This window comes from Nymphalis io, chromosome 25, assembly GCF_905147045.1.
Source record: "Nymphalis io chromosome 25, ilAglIoxx1.1, whole genome shotgun sequence".
Taxonomy (NCBI): domain Eukaryota; kingdom Metazoa; phylum Arthropoda; class Insecta; order Lepidoptera; family Nymphalidae; genus Nymphalis; species Nymphalis io.
The window spans coordinates 1,233,238-1,245,322 of NC_065912.1; the positions used below are offsets into that span (position 1 = coordinate 1,233,238).

The window sequence follows — 12,085 nt, forward strand, 5'->3', positions numbered from 1 at the left end:
TTTACAACAAAATATATACTTATATATAAAGAGATACGCACACTACGATTTTTGATATTAAATTTACAATTTTTTATGTTTTTGATACAATATATTTTAATTTGATTTCAGTTATATGGGATGATTAATGTCAATTTTTTTTATTTAATTTACAATTAATGAACAACATATTGTTATGTGACGTAAATTAGATAGTAAAGTAAGTTTAAGTACCAAAATTTCCCACTGCTGGGCTAAGGCCTCCTCTCCTTAAGGTAGAAGAAGGTATGGAGCTTATTCCACCACGCTCCTCCAATACTGGTTGGTGAAATACTGATGTGGCTGAATTTCAATGAAATTAGACACATGCTAGTTTTCTCACGATCCTTCACTGTCGGTGAATTATAAACACAAATTAAGCACATGAAAACTCAGTGGTACTTGCCCAGGTTTGAACCCACGATCATCGATTAAGATTCACGCGTTCTAACCACTGGTCCATCGCGGCTTAAGTTTAAGTAATTTACATAATATTGTTCTGTATGGTTTCTAGATACTATTTCTATTAAGTTTCAAAATTTCTCTGCAGCTATATATGATAATAGCTGAAAACGGAGCGCCTACAAATCTATTGGACGTATGAATTGAATATCGTTCACATTTAAAAAAAAAATGTCCTGCATTTTTCCGTGCTATTTCGCATTTCAAAGCCGCAGACTGGTCATTGGAGTTGTATATCTGAAACCGACATTGGACGTACATGTACCTGTAATGGTACGCATTGTTTTTGTTTTTGTGTGGAAACATTGTTTTGTTTTTTATACCTCTTAAATAAAAAGCGTCATTAAATATTCTCAGTTTTTTTTTTTTCATGTAAATCGATATTACATATTTGTGCTGCAGACGTTAAATATTTACAAATATTCGATCGTTTAACGGTTTTTCATTTTGTTCATCATTTAACTGAATTAAATTAAGTAATTATCTGTGGAATAGCTCTGGCAGTATACACGTCGTAACTGTCAAGGACTTCTTTTGTTTTTGCAATTATTTTACGCGCGGTTATCATAGTAATTGTAATCTGTCAGGGGGAGATATCGATTGACTTGTAAATGATTTTATATTCATACTCATAATTAGCTTATTTGTTTTGTTTCGTTTGATTTTGTTCCGTATTTTGAGGTAACATCCTGTGAATAAGTACCGTGCGCTAGTACCGTGCAAATAGCCGAGATGGCCCAGTGGTACGAACGCGGGAATCCTAACCGATGATCGTGGGTTCAAACCCGGGCAAGCACCACTGAATTTTCATGTGCTTAATTTGCGATTATAATTCATCTCGTGCTTTACGGTGAAGGAAAACATCGTGAGGAAACCTGCATGTGTTTAATTTCACTGAAATTCTGCCACATGTGTATTCCACCAACCCGCATTGGAGCAGCGTGGTGGAATAAGCTCCAAACCTTCTCCTCAAAAAGAGGAGAGGAGGCCTTTAGCCCAGCAGTGGGACATTCACAGGCTGTTATGGATCCTGTGAATATCCCACTTCTGGGCTAAGGCTCCTTTTTGAGGAGAAGTCTTGGAGTTTATTCCACCACGTTGGAAGGCGGGTTGGTGGAATACACATGTGCATTTCAGTGAATTTAGACATATGTTGGCTTCTTCATGTTTTTCTTCACCGTCAAGCACGATATGAATTATAAACACAAATTAAGCACATAAAAATTCAGTGGTGCTTGCACAGGTTTGAACCCAGGATCATCAGTTAAGATTTAAGCGTTCTAACCCATGGGCTATCTTATTAAATAAAAAGCGTCATTAAATTACATCTTCAAATCGAATTAATTATACGTTCACGCATATAAAACGAACGAAAACGTATAACTTTACTATATAAGAATAATAATAATGTCCTCCAGACCGATTTCGGCCACGGCGGCCAATCTCAAGAGAGATTAGCCAACTACGCAGAAGATATTATAGTGCACAAGTATGTGCGCAAACACAGGTGCACTCTCTATTCCTTAACTCTTATAATCCGATGGGACGGCAATCGGACACGACCGGAAAGAGTTCAGGCACAGGACCAACGGCTTTACGTGCTTTCCGAGGCACGGGAGTGTTCACACTTCCAACTTCCAGACTCCGGGCTGCTAATGAGAATTTTCTGACAGAAAAACCCAATAACTTTTTATTGGCCCGACCTGGGAATTGAACCCAGGACCTCCGAGTCTGCGGGCTAATATTCAATGCAACTGATATATAAGAATAATATTCAATGCAACTGAGCAAAATTTAACGAAACTAACATTTCAAATTTATGGACGTCCTAAAATAGTTTATATGGCCTGAAAACGTGCAGTAAAACACGTAGAGTGGATTACTAGTCTTGAGAATTTTAAGTACCAAAATTGCATTATAAATTTATAATCTACAGCCGGATATTCGTCAAACAAATTTGCAATTGCAATCACATTCAAGCTAAAAGCAATCTAAATCGTAAGTGCACTGATATATAATAAATAAAATATTTTGTCAAAATTATCGTTTTCTATTTCTCGTAACAGCCTGTGAATTTCCCACTGCGCTTACTCCACCACGCTGCTCCAATGCAGGTTGGTGGAATAAACGTGTAGCAGAATTTCAGTGAAATTAGACACATGCAGGTTTCCTCACGATGTTTTCCTTCACCGAACAGCACGTGATAAATTATAATTACAAATTAAGCACATGAAATTTCAGTGGTGTTTGCCCGGGTTTGAACCCACTATCATCGGTTAAGATTCACGCGATCTTGTTTTCTATTTGAATTCCTATAAATGAATATCACGATGACTTCCTTGTTGATTTCTTCTAAAAGTTGCACTCTCCGTTCCCTTACTAATAATAATAATCTGATAAAATGACAATCCGATACGACCAGCGAAGTTCAGAAGTGTGAGTAACGTGCTTTCCGATGCAGGAGGGAAAACAACGCCAATATCAAAACTGTGGGTTCCTTTTTAGAATCTTTAAAGCAAATCCAGAATTTTTTATTTCTTTATTAGGTTATGACCAAAGATTTATACACAGTGCCATACATTATGTAGCTTAGTATTAAAGACCTTTATTCTCAATAAGACACATTATAGTCTCTTACTTGAGAACAGAGGTTACACAATGTGTTCAATTAAATTCGTCATTCCATCTTAAGTAGTTAGGAAGCGTTAATAATTTTAATAGGTTAATTTTAAACATTTTTAAACATAAGGGCGAAATTTACACGATAAAAATTAAACAAAAACAAAATATAAAAAAATAATAAAAAAAGGCTGATTAATTAAGTTAAATAATAATAATAATAAAAAGTTTCCGCTGATTGTTTATATATATATATCCTTATATTAGGAATTTAAATAATAGTTTTGACCTACCAACTCATTGTATTGTCAAAGGATGTGCATAATATAATTAGCTTTATAAATTAGCCAATAGATCAATAAGGTTTGGGAAGGATAACTATGGATTCGCCATCAAACTGGTACACCATGATTTATATGCTAAAGTTTAAAGCCTGCAAAATTAAGTTCCCTAGCTTTTTTATATAGGACATGTGAGTCACCTACTGCTAAGTATTCACCACCGAGACATTGAACACATAAAAAATATTAACCATTACCTACAGTGCAACCAACCTTGGTTATTTTCCAAGATTAATATATCTTGTCTCTTGTAATTATACTGGCTCATTCGCCTTTCAAATCGAAATAAAAAAAAATGGTATGTTGTTTTGTGATAGAATCTGAAGAGTGGGAGATACCTATAACCAAGTAAAGCTTCTAAAAGATTTATTTTATAATTTATATGTATAGGAAATGACTTAGAACTTAGAATTTTTTTCTAGTTGATATGAAAAGTGCTACTGGTATATTTCAAAAATAAACAATACATACATACATTGTACTAACCAATGTAACACACATGTATAGGCATTCAAAATGAAAAAAATAATATTTTACTTAATTAGGCTTTCCACGTACTTTTAAAGTTATCAGGTCACAGTAATATATTAAAATATGTACTACCATCGGTTTGCCGCACCATAATAATAGAAATACCAGAAAAGAATAGAACAGAACTAAACTAAGCAGATACGCTGTATAAGCTGTATAACAGTTTACAACGATAAGCTTGACGTAAAAAGTTTTTATGTAAGTTTTCATACAAACTTTAACATTTATGTGAGAACTTAACTCTCTAACGAGTTGTTTTATCAGTTCACTATTATACAGGCTGTTTTTTTACCAGGACTGTATGGGGAAAAACAAAAACGATAACAATTTGAGGTATAGTTAGGTCGTTACTTGAATAAATATATTGCGTAAATCATTTTGTTTAGCATATATCAAATACACGATAAACTTTACTTTTAAACGTTCTTTAGTATATTGATTACTCTTTTTTATAAATTAGAAATGCGGACGGGCAAAAAGTCCATGAAGGTAAATGGTCACTATCGCCCATAGACATTGGGGCTGTGAGAAATATTAACCATTGCTTATATCGTATATGCGCCAGTCAAGATATTATGTCTCCTGTACTAAAAAAAAAAATTATATAGTTATAACATTCATATTATATTTTCTTCGTGGAAAATTTAAGTACTTCAAATAGTTCCTGGGACATCATTCACACACAGCCATCGGATCCCAAATTCGATAGTTCGAGTAATAACTTTGACTTTCCGCGTATAGAAACATATGAATACTTGCCTCTGTTTTCGCCCGGAGGCTTAGTAAGTCTTAAATTGAGATCAAGAAGCTTCGCCTACGTACCCAAATTATACATCCCTTTACATAATACCTTCGTACCGAAAGGTATATATGCAAATAAACTTTTCAATGAAGAGCCCTTTACGTTTAATACTAATATTTATTGTACAATACATTAGCTTACATGGCACAGTGGTCGAAATATCTGTTTCAATCGTATCTGTAACAATCATGTTGCTTTTTTCGCAAGCTGAGATGGCCTAGTGGTTAGAACGCGTGAATCTTAACCGGTGATCGTGGGTTCAAACCCGGGCAAGCACCACTGAATTTTCATGTGCTTAATTCGTGTTTATAATTCGTCTCGTGCTTGACGGTGAAGGAAAACATCGTGAGGAAACCTGCATGTGTCTAATTTCATTGAAATTCTGCCACATGTGTATTCTACCAACCCGCATTGGAGCAGCGTGGTGGAATAAGCTCCAAACCTTCTCCTCAAAAGGGAGAGGAGGCCTTAGCCCAGCAGTGGGACATTAACAGGCTGTTACTGTAGGTAGACAGGCAAGTGATCCACTGGATGGTTAGTCACTACCTCTTACTGACCTTGGTACTGTAAGAAATATTAACCATGTATGGCGCCACCAACCTTGGGAACTGAGATGTTATGGCCCTTGTTCTTGAATACATCAATACTAAGTATTGCTGTTTGGTGATAGAACATGTGACGATTTGACGGGCTCGATTGGTACCACCACAAAGCTCTACCAGCAGTTATTACTACCAGGTTGTTATTACCAGACAGCATCATAACCAAAATTTTAATTTAATGATGACTATACAACGATGCCTTTTAACTCGGAATGTTGCGAAGACGATCAGGTGGCACTAATGGCACGGTTGCCTTTCTACTTAAAAAAAAAGAAAACAAAAATTTAAACATGGAACAGAATCTGAATTAACGAACATGACTATAATTAGAAGATCCTGTCCTTTTCACTCATATTACAAAGTTCGTTTGTGTAATGTAGATAGAACGGTACTTATGACTGCATTACATTGTACGTGTGTTTACGATGGAATTCGTTGTATATCCAAAGTGCAAAACCATTAACCCGATATGCGCTTGGCGCTGATCTTAATGTGTTGCGTTGAAATGTTGTTGTAATGGCTTTATATTTCGTCTCGGGATCAAACCGGATTCGAATTCCGATATTGAAATTCGAATTCCATTAATATCTTTATATCAATAATTATGTATGTATTTTTAGATTATATCGACGCAAATTTAGGGTGGTGTTTTGAAGATTTTGTAGTTAATTTGTAGTATTGTTGCCTGGTATCTTAGTCCATAAGCTAATTCTTAGTTTTATCTCAAAACTATTTAAATGATGATGATGAAGAAAAAAACAATATTTAAACAATAGTATACCTTTGTGTTGTTCGTTACGTTTATGATTTTGTAACGGTCAAAAACAAATACTTTGTATTGTTTTCTATAAACTTGGCATATTAATATTTTTATTAACATGTCAGTATCTGTTAATCTGAACGCGATAAATTCAAAAACTAAGGAATGGACTTTTGTATGGTTTTCACAAAAAAATATGCAAAATTCATTGAGGTTTTGCGTTTGGTTTTAAAATACTTGAATTTCAAACCAATACAGTCATATGTATCAATAAAAACATTTTATATAGAACCTAATTCTATACGTGATAATACGGGACGGATACCTAGAAAATGATTAAAAGCGTGTAGTAACTACTTTTTAATTTACACGTATGACCTTTTTTTTTTTTTTTTTTTTATAGAATAGGAAGGCGGACGAGCATATGGGCCACCTGATGGTAAGTGGTCACCAACGCTCTTAGACATTGGCATTGTAAGAAATGTCAACCATCGTTTACATATCCAATGCGCCACCAACATTGGGAACTAAGATTTTATGTCCCTTGTGCCTGTAATTACACTGGCTCACTCACCCTTCAAACCGGAACACAACAATATCAAGTATTGCTGTTTTGCGGCAGAATATCTGATGAGTGGGTGGTACCTACCCAGACGAGCTTGCACAAAGCCCTACCACCAGTAAACCTATAATAATTTAATAGTATTTAATTGCAATGCACATTTGCATGTCTTATATTTACTTTAGATAACATTTACATATCTCCTTAAGATATTTACAGCTATTAAAAATAGACAATTAAAAGATCAGGTCATATTTTAATGGAAAATAAATTTGACTTGTATTTGTATTGTTCCAGGCTGTAGATTATCTTAAGAAGCGAACGCCAGCTCGCGCGGCGCTGATGATAGCTGCGGTGTGGCTGATGAGCGCTCTCGTATGCATTCCACCGTTACTGGGCTGGCGTGTTACGAGACCGCCCGAGCAGTTCCCACAGTGCAAGGTAAGATGCTTATATTATTAATGGAATTTAAGCTCATCAATACTTATTTGAAAGGCTTATCGCGTTGATTTAATGGTTTTCAAACAGCTCCCTCCGGAACGATATTACCTATTATTATAATAAATATTAAAAACTTGACTGAAGTAAAACTTTTTTGGACGTTTATTGACTTATTTCAAATCGGAGTAGAGTGTAGCGTTAGAGTGAAACAATTCTGACGTTATTTTTTTTTCTTTGTTTTTTAAAGACCTATAAAATATGTATATTGCTTGCGTCAGATGACGCACTTAGGTCGTATGGCAAGTGCTATTATGAGATAGGTACAAAAATCAATACAGTTGAATATTGTGGTCAGCCAAGCTTTTATACTTTGACGATAACAGTTACGAGTATCTTCTACTGAACCATCTTCCGTCCGATTACATCTCCTTTGTAGTTTCGATATTATAAAAGTTCAGTCACCTTCATGATGCAACCAAAACGTTCTTACTTAAACTCTACGGAATCCTAAATGTATTTTATATTAAAAATATTTCGAACGAAATTCTAAAATATCATTTCTGAACTGAAACTGGCTGATTCATTAAAACGCCACTCAAACATTACACGTAGAACAGTACTTGAAATGAAGTCGTAAATTTTACGAAAATGAGAAATTGCGTTTGCCAACTTCTCACTCGGAGGAAATAAAAAAATATATATTTCAAATGACGTGTGAACGGCAATGACCTCGAGGTCATTTGTTTCGGTTAACAAATTGCTTGAGATATACGTCTAAATCAGATATAAAGTAAATTGAATTACATAAATAATCTTGATTGGTGTTGCGAAACTTCGAAAAGGCGAATTAAAACTTATAATTAAAAATAAAACGTGTTTTATTGGGTATGTTAAATTCGCGTCAGATACTAATTCTACGAATATATATTTTGCTTATCCAAAATAACATTATTAATGCGAAAGTTTTGTTTGTTACGTTTTAACGTCTTAACTACTCGACTGATAATAATCATTAAAATGTTCATATACGTTATCAGGGGTATAAAAAAATAAATTTAACTTAGGTACGTAAAAATAAAACGCGGATGCAACCGTGGGCGGTTAATAATACTGATATAAAAGAAATTTCCCCCTTCCTCTTCACATACGGGCGAAACCGCGGATAGAAACTAGTACTAACATAGAAAGAATTTTCACAATCACAGATAAAATAATAAAATAAAAAAGGGGCGAAAAAACGAGTTCTTTTGCGGCTTTAAAACTTTCAAAGCCTAAAGCCCATAAAATTCCGATTAAACGACTCCTTTGGCCAATCTATCAGCTTAATAAGGCCGTGGGGCTGAATTAAAATTAAAATTCTTTAATAGAAGGAAGCGCAACGCCAGTAGGAGCTAACCAATATCCATTTCGAAAAGGTCGGAGTTTGAATGGAAGAGATAATATAAATACTTTTTAAAGTAAATTTTTTGCAATGACTTAAAAATAGGACACCCGATGGCACCCGTCAAAGCCGATATTATGTGTTGCTTTGGCGGGAAAATGTGTGATGAGTGGTGGCTACCTACCTAAAAATATATTAAATTTATGAAAAATAAATAAACAAACTTCAGACAATGAATGCTGATAAATAATGAATATGTAAATCATGAAATTTTCCATACACGTTGTTAACGGTATAAAAAGGACACAGAGTACGTAAAACCTGCCTCCCCTTATACGCGGGCGAAACCCGGGGGTAGCTTTACATTTAATTCAATACATAATGATTCAAGTGCCCTTATATATACTTGTATAAAGAATTAATTAATTTGATTTGATTGCTACATTTTTTTATAATAATAATGTTATTATATTTGAGGAAGAAAAAAAAAATTAAATTACAATGATTGAATATATTAAAGTAATCACACTCCTTTTTAACTACAATATGACTTTGAATTGTGGCATCTTTATTTTTTCTAGTTAGCTGTGACATATTTTCATTAATTAGATTTGTAGTTAATTCTGATGGTAAAGAGTACTGAAAAAGAAACAAGTTATTTTAGCTATAACACTTCTGTTATATGTTATGTTATACTAGCATATTAACATATAAAAGTGCTAGTTTTGCATCATTTATTTTTAAATTTTTAGTATACTTTGCTTGCATTTCTTAAAACGATGTAATTTCACATGCCAAGTGAAATTACAATGGCTTTAAGAAATATTTTTATAATGAGTGAAATAGCTGTTTCCAATATTCCTAAGTCAATGCTGTCAATTGACATATTATATAATCAACATGAGGTACAAACCTTTGTATTATTAAATTGTTTTATGTTCTCTTCTCTTATAAGAAAATCCTCTAAAAATGTATCTAGATATATAGACTTCAGATACATGTCTTGACGAGCTTGCACAAAGCCCTACCACCAGTAAATACTAAAGATCATCCATTCGCTAAAGATAAATTATATTATAAAAGTATATAAGAAAACACAAATATTGTCTATTACCTCATAATCCTATGTATCCAGTCCAGTGTGGAGAGTCCAGTCCAGACAGATATTGAGTTTTTTTTAACCCCGATTGTGTTCATTGCCTCAATCCAGAATTTGATTACACGATGACTCAGTGTTTAGGGTTACCCGGTAGTACTAGTACTGTGAGACATTATAATAAAACCAAGTATGTACTGATGGTCAGATAGTGTAATTGGTTTCTCTCGTTATAAATATACAAAAACTTATTTAGTACTTTCAAAAAAACATTGTTATAGCGCGATGTAAAATACATCTAACGCCATCTATTGATGAAAAGACAAATTAAAATTCATTTGGCATGATTTATTTCAATCTTGAACTTCAATAAAGCAATTAAATGAATTTGAAACATAAGTTCATTTTATAACATAAGCATCCGCTAAGGAAGGAGGTTTGGAACATTCACCTTTAAGGAGCGTATATGGGATAAGTAGCTTTATATAAATTTTACTCTTGTTAATATATATATACAAATAAAAATTAAATATAATTTCTGTACAAATCGTGACCGCGTGCTATTTTCTTTCCACTATTCCAATAGTGGAAAGAAAATAGCAGCGTTTCCCCTTTGAAACGCAATTCCGATTATCTGGGCGAAAAACGAACCTGCCCTCCTGTCACCAGTGGAGGCAATAGGACAGAGTGTAATATAATTTTTGATGAAAGTTTTTGCACTATTACTCCCTTATTAAGTTGTTCAGAAGCTAGAAACGAAAACCTAAGATAACGTAGTACTAATTAAACCGTAAATGTTCGTAATAATTAGAGTAATTAATAATTCCATTTTCATTAATGTTAGTCATCCAACAATGTTTATGTAATATACATTATGTTAAAACATATTAACTAATTAATGACTATAACAAATCTGTGAATATTCTTAGAGGAGCCGAGATAGCGTAGTGGTTAGATTTGAAAAGAATCCCACATAACCCCGTTCCACCCCCATTGGACCCGGGTACCTTTCTGAAGGTTTCCACTGCGAAAAAAAAAATGGTTAGACTTGAACGTTAACTGGATATTGCGCGTTCAAATCCGGGCAAGTAATTAAATTAATTAATTTCACGTTCGGGGTATTGGATGAATAATGCTATTCTATTATAACTCAGTTTATGTCACACTCGTGAAGTGTTGATAACCAAGTGACGGCGATACGATTTTTTTTATTACTAACAAGGCTAATATCCATAAAGAAATGCCATTAACTTACTAGAAGAACCTAGAACTAGCTAGAGATTTATGCAGTTACCACTTATCACATTACTTCCAAAAAGCAATTCTTAATATTATTGTGTTCCGGTTGGAAGGGTGTGTGAGCCAGTATAACTACAGGCACAAGGGACGTAACATCTTACTTTCCAAGGTTGCTAGCACATTTGCGTTGTCTTCTTCGTATACTTCATTACTGAAGGTCGTGCTTATCCTGAAATGCTTCCACCGTTGTGTCGACTAGCTATCTCCACACCACTATGTCCTCTGCTTGTCTCAGGGCAGTCGGAATATTGAGTCCCGTTATATTTTGGATCTGGTCGAACCAGCGGATAGGTAATCGACGTGAGCTTTTGCCTTCGACATTCCCTACAACAACCAGTTTTCACCAGATTGTCTGGTTGTCTCCGGGCAATATGGCCAAAGTAACTTTGCGTCGTAAGTAATGGTTAATTTTTCATATTATATACATATATATACATTGAGTATTGAGATCTGAGGGGAGATTGAGAGCTGAAGATCGAGCTCAGTGGCGTGCCATTGAAGAGGCCTATGTCCAGCAGTGGACGACGAAGGGTTGATGATGATGATGATGATAATGATGAGTATAGAATGAAATGGTTATATTATAAATATTACACTTATAAATTATCCGTCGCCTATCTACTAATGAGACTTAACCCTTAGTACCTTTTTAATATTCGTTCCGACGTTGTATTCTGATAAAAAAGGTTGATGGGTTCAATAAGGACCGCCGTGAAAGGTCAAACTTTCTGAACTATCTAGATTTACAGGTTATTGTGCAAGTTATTAGGCAATGACAGACAAGTGACTTTTTCGACTTTCTATTTATTAATTCGTTTATATTATTTGACATAAGTGACACGTTTCCACCTCATTTATTAATTAAAAACAACGGCATTATTTTATTATATCAAATAAAACTAAACTTTATGCAAGTATGCTTATAAAAGCACTTTTGAATTGTCATTTTACATAATTATGTTAAATGTAAAGCTACCACCGGTTCGGAATGTAAATTCTACCGAGAAGTACCGGCAAGAAAGTTATGATAACTACATATTGATGAAGAATAATAATCACTGGGTTTTTCTTCGGTTCTTTTCGATGGGATTTACATTGCATTTTACATTTTAATTATCTTGTAAAACATGAAAGATCGTATTTGCCTATTATATATAATAACTGTAATTGT

The 12,085-nt window shown here is 34.1% G+C and overlaps 1 protein-coding gene across 1 annotated transcript in view; it reads left to right on the plus strand.

The window, feature by feature from the left end:
- LOC126778144 (alpha-2Db adrenergic receptor-like) overlaps nucleotides 1–12,085 on the plus strand; it is a 352,074-nt gene that overhangs the window by 79,989 nt on the left and 260,000 nt on the right. The window contains exon 2 of the mRNA XM_050501559.1: nucleotides 6,995–7,138. Coding sequence (XP_050357516.1) covers nucleotides 6,995–7,138 — 144 coding nt within the window. The remainder of the gene's footprint in view (nucleotides 1–6,994; nucleotides 7,139–12,085) is intronic.